The 23,372-nt window shown below is 42.3% G+C and overlaps 1 protein-coding gene across 3 annotated transcripts; it reads left to right on the forward strand.

The window, feature by feature from the left end:
- Positions 1-84: 84 nt before the first annotated feature.
- On the forward strand, positions 85-17,282 carry anchor (integral membrane protein GPR155 homolog anchor). Of its 3 annotated transcripts, none has more exons than XM_069503164.1 (16): positions 85-107; positions 1,071-1,186; positions 1,525-1,814; positions 4,446-4,744; positions 5,419-5,540; positions 6,179-6,344; positions 6,979-7,206; positions 7,553-7,705; positions 8,398-8,566; positions 9,086-9,250; positions 9,771-9,785; positions 10,219-10,351; positions 10,875-11,061; positions 11,382-11,557; positions 12,602-12,727; positions 13,065-17,282. In XM_069503164.1, the coding sequence occupies exons 2-16, from the start codon at positions 1,098-1,100 to the stop codon at positions 13,255-13,257; spliced, it is 2,511 nt and encodes an 836-aa protein (XP_069359265.1). In that variant the 5' UTR covers positions 85-107; positions 1,071-1,097; the 3' UTR covers positions 13,258-17,282. The 3 variants fall into 3 exon arrangements, with proteins under 3 accessions (XP_069359265.1, XP_034831202.1, XP_034831204.1); XM_034975311.2 differs by lacking the exon at positions 85-107 and adding an exon at positions 417-767; XM_034975313.2 differs by lacking the exons at positions 85-107; positions 9,771-9,785 and adding an exon at positions 417-767.
- The last annotated feature ends 6,090 nt before the right edge of the window (positions 17,283-23,372 follow it).

Consider the following 23,372-nt stretch of genomic DNA (forward strand, 5'->3'; position numbering starts at 1 on the left):
ACTACCAACACAATCGGATTAAACGACAAGCACTCCCAGCTCCCAAGCGTTGGCAATGGCAAGCATACGCAAACACCCGTCTACGGTTCACACCCTTGCCAAAATAAGTAGGTATACATACACAGTACAAGTACAATTTTATTCAAACTTAAATGCGCCCCTAAAGTTTGCGCACGACGTTGCGCACCACACACATTTTGGGTGTCCGGGTAGCGGGGAGGGTAACTGCGCATTTAAGTTTGAATCGTACTTGTACACTTAATCACTACCTAACTACTTGCCGGATTGTTGTTTGCTGTTTGTCGCAAGCTTCTTGTGGATCCATCAAAAAGTGACATGAGAAGCCCTGTAAACGTTCAAGCACGTTTGTCAAACATGCTTGACCGTTCACAGGGCCTTTAAGTTGTGTAAATGAGAGGCAAACATAGACATATATGTGCACAACTGCACACATATAATATGAGATAGCCAATCAAAAAATTATTGGCAAAGCCAAAAGGCAAAACCACAGGGCAAAACTCGAAATCGAAAAGACGAAATAGATGCAAAATAGCAAATTAATATTACGACAAGAATAAATTCTCTATCTTAATTAGTGCTAATGTGCTTATGTTATGTGCTTATTATTTAATTAATTCTAAGTTTACAATTTACATTCATAAATATATGTGCTGAGGACATAACTATTGATTTTATGTTGCCTTGCACATAAATATTATTTATTATTATCTCTTTGTGATCCTGTAGAACATCTGTAGAATTACGAGGTATTTAAAGCAAATAATATGTTAAATTTACTATTTGAAGTTTTTGATATGTACCTGCTTTAAATTACTAGGTTTCTGGTTTCTGTATGCTTAGTTTCATTAAAACACCTTAGGTTTTGCCATGCACTTATTTTAAATTCTAATCCCGTTTTTGTTCTCAGTTCATTGATACTTAGAAGCTATTATAAATATGCTATAAATTGTAATTGAATTCATGATTTAAACTAATTATTTATGTTTTGTTCGTAACTAGAATAGGTGAGAATTGTGGTTATAACTTTTGTATGAATTACTTCTTTGCAGACAGCAGTGAATCACTAAATACCTAAAATGGATCCTGGTAAACATATTGTGACTGATACTGTATCAGACCAATTGTATCCTGCTTTGTTTCAGTGCTTTACTATTATTCTGTGCGGGTAAGTAAGATTAGGCACAAACATTTATTACATTTAAGAGCCTGGTTCATCGAAGTAATAGCTTGTAGGTGGGTGGAGCCTTAAAATAGTGTGTGTCACCTTTGTGTTCTTTGAAAAAACCTCGTTTCAGGCCAGTAATAAAGCATATGTTAATCGATGGAGTAAGTGATCTTGAATCTGCAATCAAAAAGCATTCAGTGATTGTGATGTCTTAAGTGATATCCTTTCTGAGATAAATATTTGAGTTCAAACTGTAGAAAAATAAAGAATTAGAGAAAAATGTGTGAATGAGAAGGGTTTAGTACTATAATATTATAATTATTGACCTTTCATTTCAGGTATATAGCTGGACGGCTAAATATTGTATCCAAGGTAGAATCAAAAGGCATTGCCACATTTGTTGGCACTTTTGCCTTACCATCCCTCATATTTCTATCACTGGCCCGACTAGACTTCAGGAGTGTCAACTGGACATTTCTACTGGCAATACTGTTAGCAAAGGGACTTGTATTCTTTGCAGTTATGGTTGTCACACTTTCAGTAACAAGACCTATGAATTTGGGGCAAGCGGGCATATTTGCAATATTTTGTACACAAAGTAATGATTTTGCTTTGGGATATCCAATAAGTAAGTAATACTCAATCATGAAAATGTTACATCACTATAAAGTACTTCACCATGTCTGTTTTAAGCAAAAGAATTTTGGATGAGGCTACTTTATAGATTGGCTATCCCTGCATGGTGTCATTAATTACATAGTACAGTACGCGGCCGAAAGCGATGAACATCAGTCTTTAGAATGACATTTCATGTTGTAGAGCATTGTCTTTATCACTCATTCCTATATGACGCTTTGTCGGCCTCAACGGCCGAGACAGTGCTATGCAAATCTGCTGTCTCCTTCTAAAGATCGATGTTCATCACTTTTGGCCGCGTACTGTACTACAATACCTATGGTTCTTCTTCTTCTCTCTCTGGGCTGGTTTCCGCACTTCCGTCTGTTGTGCGTAATACCTATGGCAAGGGCGGATCCAGGGGGGGGGTCATGGGGGTCATGACCCCCCCTGGGCTGCGTCCAGGACCTAGGTGGACCACTAATTAAAATTGTTAGAAAAACAATGTTTTTTATATTTTTATATACCTACATTTTATGTAAGTTCCTTCAATACTTAATCAATTTAAAATAATATTTTGTATGATGGCAAAAACATTATGTTATTGCGAACAAACGCATCCAAAATTTGAATTTTACCGCGCCACCGCTATCTTTCATCGAGATGTCACATTTCGTGTGACGTTCTTCAATGATTGCAGAACATCACACGGCACTTGCCCAGGGTCCACGATCGATTGGGGCCCAATAGTCCCTGCCAGATCACCAAACTATAACAGTCCAACCGATATTTTAATACCCAAAAACATATTTATTTCGATAAAATCAACGGTCACAAAAGCCATCACAAACAAAGGACCGTAGAGATTGTTAAATAGTCAAGACTGACTTATGTATCCGATCTTTATTGTCTTTACTGATAACGCAAATTATAGAATATTTCATTCTTTTTCACACTTTTTAAAAAATTCCCGACAGTAGAAACCTCTAAAGGTAAAAAATAATATGTATTATATACCTATAATGTATTGGTCGGATTGGTCCTTTACGTTTAATATTTATAGTAAAATTTTTATTATCCAAGCGCTCGTTGCATCTGGGGACCCCTAAAGATAATAGAACTATTCTTTACAACAGATGACTTTATAGTTTTTAGTACAAAATTTCTGGCATTTATCTATATCGTTATACAATATTTCTGACATTTATCTTTTCTTTTTTTGTAAATAATGTGATAAATTTTGCGCTCGCTTCGCTCGCACGTTCTGTTCACTACGATTAAAATTCCCTTCCGAGATGAAAGCTATCACTGAGTAGTACCTACCTACCTACATTTGGCCGTGATAAAGTACCTAACAAGATGATGGAGATACAGAAAATTTCGCGCTCGCTTCGCTCGCGCTCTTGCTCTGTATTAGTTGTTGCCCGCCCGCAACCTTGTGCGCATTGATTTACGTTTTCAAAAAACCGTAGGAACTCTTTGATTTTCCGCATAAAAAGTGTATGCAGGTTTCCGGGATGAAAGCTTTCTCTGTGTAGTACCTGGTTAAAAAGATAGACCGTCAAATGGTAACAGATAAATAGATAGACACGCTTTCGCATTTATAATATTAGTAGCTACCTTATGATTTTTTTGTAAATATATAAAAAATTTCCGGGATAAAAAGCCGTTTCCGAGTGTAAACTATCTCTGAATAGTACCAAATTTTGATTTAGAATATGGACTTTGAAAAGATAACAGATAGATAGAAACATTCGCATTTATAATACGTCTAGAACGTGACTTATCTGCTTTCTTTGCCTATTCAAAGAAAATAGTACCTACTCTGTCAAGATTATAGGGGCCCCGTTATTCTAATGTGCCCAGGGCCGCCAATAGGTTAAAGACGGCCCTGCGTGCGGGTGTGCGGGGCGTCCCCCCCCCCGTCCCCCCCCAACCCCCGATCGTCATACCCCTATTACCAACTCGACCTGTCGCAAGAGGTCGAGATGTTGTGACTTGACCACGACTATGTGACCCCCCCCTGGCACCAAAGCTGGATCCGCCCTTGACCTATGGTTATAAACAATACTAATAGGTATTTAAAAGATAAGTGAAAATCTCACTTGCAGTGTTTAGTGCTCCCAGTCCCATGGTGCAGTGTAGAGACCGTTAAGAGTTATGGCTTTTATTTAACTTTGGTATACCCCCTGTAACTTGAATCAGTAAGGCAAAAGCCAATTACACCATCCATCAGTGGTAGTCCATTTTAGAACCAGTGCAGTGGAGTACAACTGAATCTTTTCGATAGCAAACTCAGCTTTATTGCCACAGTATTATTGTTGAAATTAGTATATTTAGGCATCATCACTTTCCATCAGGTGTGATCATAAAATTGGGGGCAAAGCCACGTGCAAATTTTTTTATGATTATAAATGATATCTATCCCGGCTGTACTCACGTGTCTAGTCGACGTTAGCTCGACTAGTTTGTGCGCGAACTGACTCCCTTGAAAAAAGGACCCTGGATGGGTTGTAGACACGTGAGTACAGCCGGGATAGATATTATTTATAATGGAAATCACTCACGGTAGTTTTAACGCTAAAATTTTATGATTATTTATTAATATAAGTATATTATCTTATTTTTCGTTTTACCATTTCAGTCAATGCAATATATGAAAAGACCCACCCCGAGTATGCTCTGTACTTGTACTTAATGGCCCCTATATCGCTTGCTATACTCAACCCACTGGCATTTGTTCTAATGGAGATTCATAAACAACGGCAATATCCTCAAGCACGGACACCTGAAGCACAACATCGGCTTCACCACTTAAAGATGTTCCTTCAGTTGTCTAAAGGCATTATCCTCAATCCAGTGCTTGTGATGACAGTACTGGGCATCATTGGTAACGTTGCTTTTAAACACCGACTGTCTGTTTACATTGAGGGTTTGTTAGATGTAAGTTTAACCAATACTCTCCTTACTAATTTAGCTACATAAAAATAGCTGCTTTTTGCCTTTCGTTCTGTTGCTTTGTGCTGAGAAACAACGTAGCCAATTTTGTAGTACGAAATCTCTGAACTAATCTAAAATAACAGGTCTAAATCTATTTCTATCCCTTTCATAATGCTTCCTACGCAAAAGGATAGCACAAGATTTAGACTTATCAATTTGGTTTAAGATTACACAACATAATTAGCCACATTGTACATAAAATTCATCATGGTGATGTGTAGACCACATCACCATGATCACCAACCAAACCAAATTTGACTGAGGCGAATTCCCAAAATAATGCTTTGTGTGAACACATTTACTGATGTGGAAACATACGATTTATTTTAATTCCAAAGCATGTTGCTAATGGTTTCATATATTTATTTTACAAATCCATTCTTCAGAATACATTGGGAATTCGGCTAAATTCACATCGGGTTTTGTCGACGTATGCCCGACAAAGTACTTTCTGACCCCTTTAGGGCCTCAAGTCAAGCAGTTGTCAGTATAAATAGGCACATACTGAGTGAACAGTCGGGCGTACACCGATAGAAAACGGCAAACATTGCAGTGTGCTTTAATCAGCAAGTTATTTTGAAGCAACAGAATTGATAACAATGTTAAAATACTTGCAGGTCTTTGGCCAATCCTTCTCAGCTGCAGCATTGTTTCTATTAGGATTGCGTATGGTTGGCCAAATAACAAGGTTGAAGGGACCTGCACTTTTAGTACCCTGTGTCTTGATAATGGTTAAATTGTAAGTACAATATTTATTTAAGAGAAGAGAGAATATTCCATTAATTATTTTCTGACGAGTTAAGTTGGTTGCTATTTTTCAAAGTTGCTTAACAGCTTTGGTAGTTCTAATAAGTTTTAAAGTGGTGATAATAAAAAGAATACCCGGCTGAGTTTGTTGTGGGCTGTGCCCAGATCTGGGGCGTTTGGAAACCTAAAGTTTTAGTAATTAATTATCACCATTACATCTAAGCTGTGATAGCCTAGTGGTTAGGACATCCTCCTTCTAATAGGAGGTCGAGGGTTCGATCCCGGGCACGCACCTCTAACTTTTCGGAGTTATGTGCGCTTTAAGTAATTAAATATCACTTGCTTTAACGGTGAAGGAAAATATCGTGGGGAAACCTGCATGCCTGAGTTCTCCATAATGTTCTCAAGGGCGTGGGAAGCCTAACAATCCGCACTTGGCCAGCGTGGTAGACTATGACCAAACCCATCTCACTCTGAGAGGAGACCCGTGCTCTGTAGTGAGTCGGCGATGGGTTGATCATAATTACCTTTTACAAACTACTCGACAATGAAAAAGCGTACAATGATACCCAATTTGAATAAATTATTTGACTTTGACTATTGTACATTTATTATTTGTTTTGTCCTCAGGATCATATTGCCGGTCATACTGAGAGAATGCGTCAGTACATTGGATGCTGGAGTTAACGCAACTGAAACTCAAGCTCTGTCCACATATGCTTTCCTGTATGGGACAATACCGACTGCGCCGGCTGTGTTTGTCTTCTCTAATCTATATCAATTAGAGATTGACTTGGTAAGACCGAATAATTTATTTTTAAACTCTGGTTGCCTGTACAGAGTTTAAAAATTTATCGCGTAGGTTTGGTTGATGCTTTATGCGCCTGCATAAAGCATCATGCGAACCTGCGCGACCAAAGCGACTACAAAGCGGGAACATCAGACGATATATTATTATAATGGCGTCATATATATAGTACGCCACAGGTCGAGATAGCAATCGAGGTGGGGACGCCCCGCACACCCGCTGCACAGCCCCCGCGCTAACCCGATGCGGGATAGAGCCTATGCGCGGAGTGAAGTTAATATTATAATGGGCTCTTCTCTGTTTGGCTCTATCATTTGTATGGGCATGTAACAGAGAGAGTAGCTATGTAAAACACCGCTCCAGTCCTCTTTGCCTGGTATTTTTGTGCCTTAGAGCTATCGCGCATCACGGTGCGGTGAGTTGCGGTACGTTTTAAAATCCGTGAATTTAAATGTATAAAAATCCGGTGCGGAATTAATTCCGCAGTGCGCGCGCTTCCATATAGTTCTATAGTTCACAGATTTTTCTGGGGAAGAAAAATACGGAAATTTACCGTGGTTTGCGCTATAGCTCTTAGTCATAAGAGGATGAAGCTAGTTTACTGAAAAATTATGTTTTTTAGGTGGCGGCATCCATGGTTATATGCACATTCCTATCAGCGCCGATAATTTTCCTCTCAGCCCAAATGATGTCAATAAACAAAGACTATGCGGACCAGATAACGAAGTTTGGTTTCGACCTCTCCATAGTTTCTCTACTCGCTGCACTGTGGGTGTTGATTGTTTTCTCTGTCACTAAGAAGTATAAGAGAATGCCGCATAGATTGACACTCAGCCTCAATATAACTCAGGTAAGTAATATGTAAAGTCTTTACATGACTTTAAATGACGTATTATACAATCGAGGGGCTCCCCCTTAAAACATCAACGAGAAGGGTTGCCAACTTGGGAGATTTTATTTCCCCAGTTTTTTATTTAAATAAAAAACAATGTTTTTTACACAAATGCTAAACATTCGCAATAAATCAGATATCCGCATCCGCGGATATGAGCTTCTGATAATCCGCATCCGTGAATGTCAATGGCATCCGCAAAAACCCTGGTCGAAATTATGCAGATTCATTCATACCGATTCACTTCCACGTTTCTAATATGTACTGCTAGAATATAAAATTAATTTAATTTTGGTATTTTCAGATATTCCTTGCTCTAAGTGTGATCTGCATCGGGCCCAACAAAGTGAATGTTTCATCGTGGTTCAGCGTAATGTTGCAAGCTCTGCAGCTGTTCACTACGTACTCCTCTTTCATGTGGACTTCTATGCTCACTGTTGGCATTCTACTTTTAGAGGTAAAATTTAAAAAGTCTACATTTTTTTACATTTATTATTAACTAGAGGATGCCCGCGACTTCGTCCGCGTGGATTTAAGTTTTTCAAAAATCCTATGGGAACTCTTTGATTTTCAAGGATAAAAGTACCACATGTCCTTCTCAGGGATGTAAGCTAACTTTGTGGCAAATTTCATCAAAATCAGTGAAACTGTTGGTTCGTGAAAAGCAGACAGACACACTTTCGCATTTATAATATTAGTATGGAATATGGATTAACGGATACCCGGTGTGTGCTACTACGGTAAAAAAATATTTTTTATTGGTCTAAAACCATCTTCTCATTATTGCCTGTCGAATCAAACTGGTTTGAGGTACATCGGTTGGATAGTTTTAATGTCTATAACGGACACAGGTAGAAACATTTTTGTGTTTTTATGTAGAGATATATAACAAAAAAAAAACAACTAAATGCTAGGTAGCACGCTTTGAATAAACCACAGAGGTTTGACCTTGAATGCGACTGCGCCTAAAATTCTTGTCAAAAAAGTAGATACATGTACACCTAATAACAATTTTTTTTGTAGACGAAAACGGCTATAAGCTTCCTACATCTCCATACATCTGAAAACTTAGTACGGTTTTGACATTTCGACAACGTTTATAGTTTTCGAGAATCGAAGAAGAACAATGGAATATTTTTTATTCCCCAGAGTCGCGGTCCCTGTTTCGCGGCGACGCTATGGCCCGTGCTTGGTTTTGTCGCTTGGGGCACATCTGGGGTTATGGTGGCAGTATTGCTGCTCACTAAACAGCCGGGACCGATCAATGCCGACGCTTCTGACGCTATTCGCCTCAGTGTGCTCTTCTTTTCTATAACATGTGAGTAATGAAGTAATCTTATGCGATGATCTAATGTTTGTTTTGTCGCGTGGGGCACATCTGGGGTTATGGTGGCAGTATTGCTGCTCACTAAAGAAATGAGCTCCATCAACCCCGATGCTGCTGACGCTCAGTCTAAATACAAAGTACTGGATGGATGCCCTAAAAAGATCATAAAAGTCATTTTTCAGGGTCCCAGACCTCAAAAAAAGAAAGGTATCCAAATAGGATCACTTTGTTGTCTGTCTTTCTGTCTGTCCGTCTATCTGTCGTGTCTGTCAGAAAAGCTATAGGGTAACTGCCCGTTGATCTAGAATCATGAAATTTGGTAGGTAGGTAGGTCTTATACCACAAGTGAATTTGTGGTTACATCACAAAAAAATTAAAATGTGTTCACGAAAAAAATTTATTTACTAAAACACATGCAGATGGCGCTGTTGTCATTAACTTGTAGTGTTCCACATAAAAATGTTAAGATAAGTGCGAATCCGACTCGCACTTGACCGGTGTTTTGTACAGTAACCACGGGATGCCTGATCCTGTACGTGAGGTTCCGTCGCCGCAGTCCGGCGTCGCCGCGCTCCTTGGCAGACATGCTCATCGACCCTTCCCCGCCGGACGAGACATCCAGCCTCGTCGAAAACGCCGAGCCCAACTCGCATACCCACCCTGTGTCTAACTTTGGTAAGTTCAACAAAGTCACTTGAATGTAATAACATTTTTTTAATGTATTAATAAGCTGTATTGATTTTCTTTATTATTAATGCATACTTACTTTAATATTATAAATGCGAAAGTGTGTCTGTCTGTCTGTCTGCTAGCTTTTCACAGCCTAACAGTTTATATGCTTATATCCCGGAGACGGACATAGGCTACTTTTTCCTGGAAAATGAAAGAGTTCCCACGGGAAAGTCGTGGGCATCATTTAATACAACATTCATAATAATAGGTAGGTTCAAACAGGACTATCCTGTCATATGCTATTAGGGAGTTCCAGTGCCCATCATTAGGCTCTTGTCTAAAATACTAATGCTGCCTGTGACAGCCTAATGGTTGGCCAAATTCGACTGTAGGTACATACTGCTGGATTTCCAAATTTCTCTATAAACTTTACTATAATTAAGATTTGTGAAGAAAAATAGTATGACAACTTACATTATAAAATAATAATATATTTTTCCTTTTTTTTGCATTCGAATCAAAGGGATGGATGATCCAGGTACATAATGATATGAACTACTCTGTAAAATTAAAGTACAGATTACTTGTCTGATGTCTACGTGTCAAATTAGAAATGAGGAGATCCGTATGAGAACCAGAGTAAGCGACATAGCTCAATGGGTTGCGAAGCTGAAGTGGCAATGGGCAGAGCATATACATTGTAAGACCTATAGACGTTGAGGTCCCAAAGTGCTAGAATGGCGACCTTCGCACCGGAAAGCGGCAGCGTTGGAAGACTCCCCACTAGGTGGACAGACGACATCAAAAGATTGATATCGCGGGGGGCCGCTAGATTCAGGAGGCACAAGAACGTGGCGTGCGGAAGTCTCTATAAGAGACCTATGTTCAGCAGTGGACGTCTATCGGTTGACAATGATGATGATAATGAAGCAAAATCTTTCTAGAACTCTTCTAATAAACCAGTTTTACAGGTTGCTACGGGTCTATAACAGGGACTCCTTCCCCGAATATGAACGGGAACTGTTGCAGCAATGACCCCAACTGTAACAATGGGCTTCTGAACACGAACACCCATGATATTGAGGACATGGCCAATAATGGAAGGTAAGATATTTATGGCCTTTAGAAACGAAGATCTTTTTTGTATAGAAGCAGGCGTTACTTTGCGGAAGTCCATGATATACAATGAACCAAAAGCTTAATAAATTAAGTTAAATAAAGCTTTTGGTTTATTGAAGATCTTTTTACTAACATGCCTCTTACGAATTTCTGAAATCATTACTACCTTAACTTTGCAGGAGTAAAACGATAAATTGTTAAAAAGAAAAATGGCTTTATTTTTGTTTGAGAGAATCCGTGCCGAGTGTCCATGCAAGTGAATCTTAAAAATTGTACACTTGTCAGTATTTAAGATGTTTTCATTTTTAAGCTGTTTCTAATGAAACCAATCATGCCAAGCCAGTCAGGTCCAATTTCGTCCGATGTTTTTGTTCATACATCTAACGAAAATAGTAGTTTAGTGAGAGATTTTTCGCACACGAAACTCTACTCTTACACCGATCCCATTTTCCACTACTTTTGTCCCTGGCTATGTGTTCGTCCGACTAATATCACAAACGTCTTATAGGGCTTGCGCGTGTCCGCCGTCTCAAAAGTTCCGCTGTAACAACGCCGAGACCTGCCCGTATCTGAACGAGCTGGAGGAGGCGGCCAACGAGCTGGGGCTGCTGCCGCCGGAGCAGAGTCGCGGCCGCGGCGGACAACTGCTCAAACACACCGTGCTGGTCATCGCTTACTGCCTCATGATGTTCCTAGTGAGTTGTCTTATAGACCACAACAGTTCCGCTCCAACTGCGCCGAGACCTGCCCGTATCTCCTCCTTTTTTAAAGCCACGTCAAAAAGAACACGTGGACAAAGTGTATCTCTAATCAAGAAAGACTAAGATGCGTCAATGGACGATTTCTTAGTATATAAGATAATTTATAAGTTTAGGTTAAAATAAAATTACTTATTAGTCATAAATTAGGCTTGATCGTAATACAATTGAGTAGCTAATTGGCACTCAATAATAAGGAAAACAAAAAAGTTAAAAATATGTTCAATTGTTCTAAAATAAAAATGGTTTCCTCCCAGGATATGACTTACACAGGATGGAGAATAATGCGCAAGGACCAAGCTGGAGTATTTATAGAAATGGAATACCTTGACACGGCCGCGGTGACTGGACAAGCTCTGATAATGTTCGTACTGTTTGGACTGGACCCGCAGGAAATTTTGATACCTACCATCCGCTACTTGAGGAAGAAATGGTAGGATATTTCACTTTCTTTAAATTGGATGCGAAATAATCACTCTGATAAAATGATAAATTAAATAATGCTAATGTCCGTTTGTCGTAACTTGGACGCGTGAGTTATATGTTGGTAGAGCTTGTCTAATCTGAAATGACGCGCCCCACTACCGCATTTACGCACACAAGCATATTTAAAATACGAAGGCAATACACATATAGAGGCCATTGTAATTGGTCGTTCAGTTGCCGGTAGACTGGATAGATTTGTTGTCGAACTTGTCATAATTGATCTGAACGCGCGCTAGAGCGGACGTAATGTTTCATATAACGCGCCATCGCTGCTCCATACAGTGAGCGTTGTCGGATTTATCACGCGACTAGTCGACTGCGATGTTTGCATACAGATCCTTATTAGCAGAACAGTCGACGCTCCCACACAGATGAAACGTCGTTATTTATATTTGCACTCACAAATCCAATTCAACTTACGAAGTAGTGGGGCGCGTCATTTCAGCTTAGACAAGCTCTACTATTGCAAATCACACAATAATAAACCTTATGTTCTAAGGAATAAAGAAACAAAGCAATGGCACATATGAAACATAATATCACGACGACGATCGTGTGCGCTCCCGCTTGCGCCGCTCGAATCAGCTGGTGCATGCTGGTCATTCAACTAGGTGTTCAAACTTGCAGGATTTTAAAGTATTTTTTGGTCAAAATATAACCCATAGTAAAAATGATTGCAACCAGATCAGATTTTGCGTATACTAAAACTAACGTTGTATATTGTTCTTTATGTAAAAATATTCGACGTGTTTCGGTTAAAACTAACGTTTTATAACTGGGACTGAAACCTTAACGTGCACTCACATCATGATCAATCTATCGCTGGTTCACTACAAAGCACGAGTCTCCTCTCAGAATAAGATAAGTTTGACCATAGTCTACCACGCTGGCTAAGAGTTGCCAAACTTTTTAAGTATAAAACCTAGGAAATAAATAGTAGCGGGCGGACGATTATCCCACTATTTAACTGAAACATTTTTCCAAATTGAAGGTACGGCGCTGATACTGTGGTGTTGCCAGCGGTGGAAGACCTCAGCTTCGAAACCAAGCACGTGTGTGATCAATTCATCACACACCATCTTGACCGCTGCAGGGAAGCTATCGCGAAGGATACCAGGTGAGTCAACCCATATCGATCCTACCTAAAAAAAAATTGCAGTCATTGGGGACTTCCGAATCTGACAGAAGTAAATATTTAAAACGATGAAATAACAGTTCTTTTTTTTTGGATTTTCTAATACATCATTGTATTATCAAACACGCATATCACAACATACTTATAGATACAGATATGCTATTAACATTAGCATGTTGGTGACGGCAGTTTTCACTTCAAAAACATCTGGGTCTTTTTACCCTCGATACTATCAACTAATAACCAATAATCCAATAATAATCAATATTTAACCTTAATCACCGGACTATTATTTGAATTTGGAATTATAATTTTTCAGATGGCGCATGCGCACGTACCGAAACGTGTTCCGCGGATCGTGCCTAGTGCGTTGGCTTATACAGTGTGGTCTGGCAGCTGACGAGCAGGAAGCCGTGCACTACGCGCGACACCTGCTCGACGGACGCCTCATCGCGCACATCCTCAACCAGCACCACTTCACCAACTCGCCGCTGCTCTACACCTTCACATAAACCCCTCACGCAGTACGGTCTGGCGGCTGACGAGCAGGAGGCCGTGCACTACGCGCGACACCCGCTCGACGGACGCCTCATTGCGCACATCCACAACCAGCACCACTTCACCAACTCGCCGCTGCTCTACACCTTCACATAAACCCCTCACGCAGTACGGTCTGGCGGCCGACGAGCAGGAGGCCGTGCACTACGCGCGACACCCGCTCGACGGACGCCTCATTGCGCACATCCACAACCAGCACCACTTCACCAACTCGCCGCTGCTCTACACCTTCACATAAACCCCTCACGCAGTACGGTCTGGCGGCCGACGAGCAGGAGGCCGTGCACTACGCGCGACACCCGCTCGACGGACGCCTCATTGCGCACATCCACAACCAGCACCACTTCACCAACTCGCCGCTGCTCTACACCTTCACATAAACCCCTCACGCAGTACGGTCTGGCGGCCGACGAGCAGGAGGCCGTGCACTACGCGCGACACCCGCTCGACGGACGCCTCATTGCGCACATCCACAACCAGCACCACTTCACCAACTCGCCGCTGCTCTACACCTTCACATAAACCCCTCACGCAGTACGGTCTGGCGGCCGACGACACCCGCTCGACGGACGCCTCATTGCGCACATCCACAACCAGCACCACTTCACCAACTCGCCGCTGCTCTACACCTTCACATAAACCCCTCACGCAGTACGGTCTGGCGGCCGACGAGCAGGAGGCCGTGCACTACGCGCGACACCCGCTCGACGGACGCCTCATTGCGCACATCCACAACCAGCACCACTTCACCAACTCGCCGCTGCTCTACACCTTCACATAAACCCCTCACGCAGTACGGTCTGGCGGCCGACGAGCAGGAGGCCGTGCACTACGCGCGACACCCGCTCGACGGACGCCTCATTGCGCACATCCACAACCAGCACCACTTCACCAACTCGCCGCTGCTCTACACCTTCACATAAACCCCTCACGCAGTACGGTCTGGCGGCCGACGAGCAGGAGGCCGTGCACTACGCGCGACACCCGCTCGACGGACGCCTCATTGCGCACATCCACAACCAGCACCACTTCACCAACTCGCCGCTGCTCTACACCTTCACATAAACCCCTCACGCAGTACGGTCTGGCGGCCGACGAGCAGGAGGCCGTGCACTACGCGCGACACCCGCTCGACGGACGCCTCATTGCGCACATCCACAACCAGCACCACTTCACCAACTCGCCGCTGCTCTACACCTTCACATAAACCCCTCACGCAGTACGGTCTGGCGGCCGACGAGCAGGAGGCCGTGCACTACGCGCGACACCCGCTCGACGGACGCCTCATTGCGCACATCCACAACCAGCACCACTTCACCAACTCGCCGCTGCTCTACACCTTCACATAAACCCCTCACGCAGTACGGTCTGGCGGCCGACGAGCAGGAGGCCGTGCACTACGCGCGACACCCGCTCGACGGACGCCTCATTGCGCACATCCACAACCAGCACCACTTCACCAACTCGCCGCTGCTCTACACCTTCACATAAACCCCTCACGCAGTACGGTCTGGCGGCCGACGAGCAGGAGGCCGTGCACTACGCGCGACACCCGCTCGACGGACGCCTCATTGCGCACATCCACAACCAGCACCACTTCACCAACTCGCCGCTGCTCTACACCTTCACATAAACCCCTCACGCAGTACGGTCTGGCGGCCGACGAGCAGGAGGCCGTGCACTACGCGCGACACCCGCTCGACGGACGCCTCATTGCGCACATCCACAACCAGCACCACTTCACCAACTCGCCGCTGCTCTACACCTTCACATAAACCCCTCACGCAGTACGGTCTGGCGGCCGACGAGCAGGAGGCCGTGCACTACGCGCGACACCCGCTCGACGGACGCCTCATTGCGCACATCCACAACCAGCACCACTTCACAAACTCGCCGCTGCTCTACACCTTCACATAAACCCCTCACGCAGTACGGTCTGGCGGCCGACGAGCAGGAGGCCGTGCACTACGCGCGACACCCGCTCGACGGACGCCTCATTGCGCACATCCACAACCAGCACCACTTCACCAACTCGCCGCTGCTCTACACCTTCACATAAACCCCTCACGCAGTACGGTCTGGCGGCCGACGAGCAGGAGGCCGTGCACTACGCGCGACACCCGCTCGACGGACGCCTCATTGCGCACATCCACAACCAGCACCACTTCACCAACTCGCCGCTGCTCTACACCTTCACATAAACCCCTCACGCAGTACGGTCTGGCGGCCGACGAGCAGGAGGCCGTGCACTACGCGCGACACCCGCTCGACGGACGCCTCATTGCGCACATCCACAGCAGCACCACTTCACCAACTCGCCGCTGCTCTACACCTTCACATAAACCCCTCACGCAGTACGGTCTGGCGGCCGACGAGCAGGAGGCCGTGCACTACGCGCGACACCCGCTCGACGGACGCCTCATTGCGCACATCCACAACCAGCACCACTTCACCAACTCGCCGCTGCTCTACACCTTCACATAAACCCCTCACGCAGTACGGTCTGGCGGCCGACGAGCAGGAGGCCGTGCACTACGCGCGACACCCGCTCGACGGACGCCTCATTGCGCTCATCCACAACCAGCACCACTTCACCAACTCGCCGCTGCTCTACACCTTCACATAAACCCCTCACGCAGTACGGTCTGGCGGCCGACGAGCAGGAGGCCGTGCACTACGCGCGACACCCGCTCGACGGACGCCTCATTGCGCACATCCACAGCAGCACCACTTCACCAACTCGCCGCTGCTCTACACCTTCACATAAACCCCTCACGCAGTACGGTCTGGCGGCCGACGAGCAGGAGGCCGTGCACTACGCGCGACACCCGCTCGACGGACGCCTCATTGCGCACATCCACAGCAGCACCACTTCACCAACTCGCCGCTGCTCTACACCTTCACATAAACCCCTCACGCAGGCGGCCGACGAGAAATAGGTATGTTTAGACTATAGAGTATAGACACATAGCACAAAATTAATTCCATAAAAAATACTGTGATGTTTCCAGTGCATAGTTTCCGACATATCCCTTTAAAAAAAAACTTTTCATTAAAATTATATATTATTACAGTTTTGGGTTCAGTATCGATTATAGAGTGCCCTCGAAAAAAAAATTTCAAAATATCTTCAATGTACAGATGATGTATCTAGTCTTTTAACGTAGTGTTTACGTAGTGTCTCGATATTAGGATCTGGTTTGAATTATAGCTGTTTATTTAAATGTTCTTCATTAATCAATTTATGTCTTGTATATTATTTTAGCATTTTATTTTTGTAAGTAATTCTACTTACCTACCATTATTTCACAACGCCAATCTACACTAATACATATTATAAATGCGAAAGTGTGTTTGTTTGTTTGTCTTTCCTTCACGCCCTAACTAAGCAACCAATCGACTAGATTTTTTACATAGAGATAGTTGAAAGGAGGGAGAGTAACATACTTTTTATCTCGGAAAAATCACAAAATTCCCACGGAATCCCTAAATCCACGCGGACGAAGTCGCGGGCATCAGCTAGTAGATATATAATTATAGTTTCTAGTAGGGCATGATAAAAGTAATAATTTCGAAAAGATATAATTTTCGAAATTATTACTTTTATCATGCCCCTTCTGGTTGTAGTGTAATTTATTAATCAATGGGCCTGGCCATCAATTTTATATAGGTGGCAAAGTGACATAGGAAAAATTACAAAGAAAGTTATTTTTTATTGATTTTTATGAGATAGTGAAGATCAAAGTGCGCTTTTCCGATCAAAGTTTTGGTAGGTTGTGTGATTGTGACGTCACACTGATTGCGTATACATTTTAAAAGCGAAATAAATCGTTAGGAATTGCATCCTATATATTCACTATAAGCCGATGCTGAACATGTCACAAAACACATAATGCAAACTTCTGTAATACCTATGCATGTTTTAAACTAAATAAAAACTTATGTAAGTGGTCTAAGCACCGATATTGACATCCTGTAATGTATTGAGTAAAACACGGACTATCGCATACTGGTTTATTCGCGTAGTGATCGGGGCGAGTGACAATACTTTTTCAATCTACCTACATTACACTGCTCCTCTCTTTAAACTAACTATATTAAGTTAAATTAAGAGTAATAATAACAAAAGAAATCATGCAATTGGTATCAAATCTAAAACAGGTATAACATAAAAACATTAAAGCTAAGTATGCGTCCATGCTAATATAACATAATTACATAACCTTTCTTAAATATAAATTGATAATGACTAGAACTTCAAAACCTTTTTAATACGCGGTCTTAATTCCATGCGAAAAGGTTTAATTTTGGGATCATTATCGGTAATACCGTGGGAAGGTGAAGGTGTCTTTTTAGTACTATTCTCTGCCACTTGAATAGGCGTCACCGCAATATCCGAGTTGATATCAGAGTTCTCGGTGCTCCTCCTGACCTCCTTGCTAGCTGCGTTTTCCGCTGGATTCTCACTATCCAAGCCTATTAATGAGTACCTAGATTTTCTGACGCCTTTGTCAAGTAACTGATCGATGTGTCTTCTACAAGTACGATTATCATCGTTAGTTTTAACAACGTAAGAAACGGGTCCTGTTCTACTCATCACCTCACCCTCTTTCCATTTAATCAAATTATCATTATAGTTTCGTACGAGAACACTGTCACCTGGTTGCATTTCGCGCAAGGAGCCGCCACGACGTTCTTCTTGACAGAGCTGTTTATCGCGAATGACATCTCGAGTATTCGGCCGTAATAAATCTAACCTACCGCGTAACCTGTGACCCAAAAGTGCCACAGAAGGCTCTTTTTGAGTGGTGCAGTGCTCTGTGTTTCTGTATGTAAATAAAAATCTACATAAAGCTTTGTCTAAATCCTCGTTTTCAATTGTGGCTTTCTTTAAAACCAACTTTACGGATTTGACAGCATTTTCTGCGGCACCGTTACTAGACGGATGATATGGGGCTACTAAAATTCTCTTAATTCCATTTTTATTTAAATACGATGCGTATTCCGACGATGAAAATGAAGATCCGTTGTCACTTACGATGACCTTGCAAAGCCCAAAGCGGGCAAATAATTGACGTAAGCAAGCTATAACACTCGCCGCCGAGGTGTTCGTTACTGATTCAACTTCCAACCATTTGGAATGAGCATCTACAATAACTAGATAGTATCTATTGCGAAAAGGGCCTAAAAAATCAACGTTTAATCGCGACCAAGGTTCCGTTGGCCACTCCCATGTGTGTAGCGGCGCGAGCGGCGGCTGCGCGCGCTGCGCGCTGCACGCCGCGCACTCGCGGCAGACACGCTCAATATCAGCGTCCAGGCCGCTCCACCAAAGATAGTTTCGTGCCAGCTGTTTCATCTTAACGACACCTATATGTCCTGAATGTAATTCATCCAACACGGCAGAATGCAAGCTGGCGGGTATGATTACTCGGTAACCCCAAACTAAACATCCCTGTTCTAAAAATATACTATCTCGCCTAATGTGATATGGTTTATAACGATCCAGTTCTACTTGTTCTGGCCAACCAAATTTAACATAACTTACTATTTTATTAAGAGTAGTATCTTTAGCCGTTTCTTTTCTGATTTCGTGACAGGTTATGGGTAGTTTGTCTTCTATAAAAAATAAATAACTATTAATACCATTGTCCTTCTGTATGATATTTCGACTGAAAGAATTTTCAACTAACGGCAGACGAGATAGCGCGTCTGCGAAACAGTTCCTTGACGAAGAAATAAACTCGATATCAAAATTATAAGCAGCTAAGCGAACTGCATATCTCTGTAAACGGCCTGCTGCCGTTTGCGGAATACCTTTATTTTTACCGAAAATATAACTCAAAGCCCTATGATCACTACGTAAAGTGAAATGCCGACCATAAAGATACCTATGGTGCCTGGTAACTCCAAAAATGATGGCTAAAGCTTCTTTATCGAGCTGCGAATAATTACGCTCAGCGTCGTTAAGTGTGCGCGAGGCACAACTGATGAGGCGTTCTGAGCCGTCCGGGTAGCGATGCGATAACACTGCGCCGAGCCCGTACGCACTACTGTCGACCGACAAAAACAAAGGCAGCTTCGGGTCGTAGTGAGCTAGCACCGGCGAACTGCTAAGAATTTTTTTTATTTTTATAAAGGCACCTTCACATTCGCGACTCCAATTCCAACTTACATTTTTCTTTAATAAATCGTATAGAGGTTTCAATACGGAACTCATGTTTACACAAAATTTATTATAAAAGTTAACTAGCCCTAGAAAACTTTTCAATTGCGTTACATTTTTCGGTGACGGTGCAGAAACAATGGCTTCAACTTTACTGACATCCGTGTGCAAGCCCTCTCTATCGATTTTGTATCCTAAGTACGTTACACTATCTTTAAAGAACTCGCACTTGGACCAATTGACTCGCAACCCGGCCTCTTTTAATCTAGCTAAAACGGCACGTAAGTTTTTAAAATGCGTCTCCCTATCCTTGCCAGTAACACAAATATCATCCTGAAAGATTACAGTAGAGGGTAAACCACATAAGGTTTCCTCGATTAATTTTTCGAAATATTCGGGAACGCATTTTATTCCGAAAGGCACACGTTTGTAAACAAAAGTGCCTACGTGTGTAGTAATGGCCGTCATAGGTTGCGAGTCCTCCGTTAATAAAATTTGCTGATAGGCATGGGACAAGTCCAACTTAGAAAACTGTTCGCCGCCCGCTAGGGTGGCAAATATATCTTCGATTCGTGGAAGAGGATAGTGAAAATCTTTTAATAACGGATTAATCGTTATCTTATAGTCTCCGCAAATACGAATATCTCCATTCTTCTTTATAATAGGGACAATCGGTGTTCCGTAATCTGATCGATCTACTTTATAAATGACGTCATCTCGCTGCAATCGTTCCAACTCGCGCTCGACCGGGGCGCGGAGGGCGAGGGGAAGCGCGCGCGACTTCACAAATACTGGAGTTTTATCAGCCAGGTGCAATTGCATTGGAGTTTTAAAAGTCCCTAGCCCATCAGCAAATACCTCAGGGAACTCTTTCCTTAATAACTCAATATCATCGTTTGTACATTTCTCGGCTAAATTATAACAATTTGTAACATCTATTTGTAATAGCCTAATCCAAGTGCGACCTAGTAGCGGAGGCCCTCCGTTTTCAATTATAAACAAGGGTAACTTATGCAAACAAGACTGATAGTTAACATTTACCATTATATACCCTAACGGTTCGATAACATTACCGGTGTAAGATTTTAATCTTAAATTCTTATGTTGTAAACGTACATTAGAAAAATGTTTATCATAAAAATACTTTGAAATTGCAGAGATCTTACTCCCAGTATCTATCTCGAATTTTACCACTGAGTTTTCTATTTTTAATTTGAGATAATAAGGTCCATCGCTGCTATCGCACGTTATATTGTAAAATCCTAAGTCACTGTCGTCCGAATCATTAAAAAAAAACTGACCTTTGGGGTTCCTCTGGTTCACCGAATCACTATACTTCTCACTGCACTTATCACTATTTCTACATACGACTTTTAGATGGCCACGGAGCCCACAAGTGTCACAGGTATATGACCAAAATTTGCACTTAGAGGGTGGGTGCTCATTGCGCCCACAGCGCCAGCAATCACGTCGCGAGCCGTCGACGCCAGCCGAGCTGGCCCTGGCTCCGGCCACCTCCGCCTGGCCGCCTCCCTCGCGTCTTCCGTGCCGTTCGTTGCGCCCGCGCTCCCCGCGCGCCGTCGAGGATCTGATGCGGTGCAGCGCTTCCGGAACGACGCTGCCACTTGCACCAGACGCCGCCTCCGCTGCGTGCCTCTCTGCCGCCTCGAGCGCCAAGGCGAGCTCGATTGCTCGCTTATAGTCTATGTTCCGCTCGGCAAACAATCTAGACCTCATGTCTTCACTGTGAAGCCCAGAAACGAATTGGTCTCTTAAATTGACCTCAAGAGTGTCTTGAAAGTTGCAATGTTTGGCGAGGTGCTTAAGGCTTTTCAGATAATCACTCACTGCCTCCCCTTGCGATTGTTTCCGCTGCCTGAACATATGCCTCTCTGCGATCTCCGACCTTTGTGGCTCCAAATGATCTTTGACAATTTTCACTAATTGTTCAAACGTTTTGCTTTCTGGTAAATCCGGTGAGCATAAGTCGCACATCAATTCGTAACACGTAATGCCGACATGAGTGACCAACGTGGCCACGTGCAACTTTTCATCGATCTTATTTAACTCGATAAATTGCTTCACTCGTCGACAATATGCATCCCAGTTGTGGGAGCCGACTTCAAAAGGCTCAATTTTGCCAAAAGGCATGATTTTAAAACAAAACCGAACTGCGCCAATGTAATGTATTGAGTAAAACACGGACTATCGCATACTGGTTTATTCGCGTAGTGATCGGGGCGAGTGACAATACTTTTTCAATCTACCTACATTACACATCCTATTACATATTTTAATGTAGCATTTTAAATATACCAGTGAACTCCACTGTTGATATAATTTGCCCATACTGGTCATATGTTGTGATTGTTTTAAGGATTTTGTTATTGTTATGTTTATGTTATTATGTTTAGTTTTTATAGTTCGTCAAATATACGGTATTTTACACTAAGCAAAAATCTAAAAATGCATAAAACAAGATAGTATTAGCAATAAGCAATCGAAAAATGTTAATTTCAGCTTATAAAATTATATAATGAATTTTATACTTCATTTTAAAGATTTCACTTTTTTATCTGTTCTACAAATATCCAAAACGCTTGATACCGTAGCCGCCGTGTTAATTCCGACAGTGACGTCACAAATGGCTTGAAATTGTAATGTATTTCACTAAGAAAACACCATTACTTACCAATCCGTGTGACGTCATGACAGCTCATGAATCTAAAAAGATGGCGGATGGCGTTTTCGGCGAAATTTGAAATACAAAATTTAAATGCATTTTGATTGTACTTATCGTTCGAATATTTTTTTGTAATCTTTGTGGTAGTTTCTTATCACTTTTCAAAAAAGGGTAAAATATCCTATTACTCAAGTCAAGGGTAGAATATCGGATCTTTAGCTAATTATTAAATAGCTTTCTAGTTTGTAGTACAAAACTTCTGGAATCTGTAGTCATGTGTACGGCCTAATAATTAGGAGTCTTGCGTCTAATTTTGTTCTAAGGCGTACACTATAATAGTGAAAAAAAAGTTTAAACATCTGTCAGTATCATAATCATACCCGCATTTATTTGACGGATTATTGTCTATAGTCAGTCAGGCTCTCTAATAGTAGATACAGATGTCAAAGTAAGCACAGCAAGACAGACTAGTTGTAACATATAGATTAGAGATATAAATCGTTGACTTCAAGATTTTAAGGCGCAAAAGGGCTTGAAACCGGAGCCGTATAAAGCCAGTTTAAAAAAGAAAAGATTTTATAGATTCAAAAACTGAAACATTTGTATTGTATTATGTAGGAGAGTAGTACATACATATTAAATTCAGATTTCAACTGTTAAAGTAGATAAATGCTTTTAGAGAATTCAATTAGTGTAGTACGCGACAGGTCTAGATGGCAATCGGGGTATGAGGAGGGCCGCGGAGGACGCCCCGCATACCCGCGCTATCCCGCACCGGCGGGGTGATTACGTAAAACGTTGCAGTAGCGAAAGCAACGCTAAAGCAGTAGCAATGCGACAGTTCATTTGCTGTAGCGCAGGGACTGCGGGCGTGTGGGGCGTCCCCACCCAATTGCCATCTCGACCTGTCGCGTACTATAGTTAATGTAATGTTATTGGTAATAAAACAATACGAATTGTGTAAGCTTTTATAGGTGCTATCAAGTAGTGATAGTTTTTTTTAGTAAGCTTCTTCAAATTCATAGTTAACTTAGTGAAATCATAGAAATATTATATAACATAACTAAAATAATGGTGGGCACAAGCGTTTAAAAGAACTACAGTTATTTTATATATTAACTGTTTTAAATATTAATACTTATGTTTTTAAGGTTTAGTTGATTAAAAAACGTTAGCAGTTATGATTAATGTATTATGAATTTCCAAGATGTTTGTTATAC

The sequence above is a fragment of the Maniola hyperantus genome, chromosome 14 (genome assembly GCF_902806685.2).
Source record: "Maniola hyperantus chromosome 14, iAphHyp1.2, whole genome shotgun sequence".
Classification (NCBI taxonomy): Eukaryota; Metazoa; Arthropoda; class Insecta; order Lepidoptera; family Nymphalidae; genus Maniola; species Maniola hyperantus.

Excerpts from the sequence above, each read along its gene's own strand:
- anchor (XM_069503164.1), top strand. The coding sequence starts at position 1,098 with ATGGATCCTGGTAAACATATTGTGACTGATACTGTATCAGACCAATTG. Across the intron at positions 11,062-11,381 it reads ACTGCCTCATGATGTTCCTA|GATATGACTTACACAGGATG; the intron begins GTGAGTTGTCTT and ends GTTTCCTCCCAG. Across the intron at positions 12,728-13,064 it reads GCTATCGCGAAGGATACCAG|ATGGCGCATGCGCACGTACC; the intron begins GTGAGTCAACCC and ends ATAATTTTTCAG.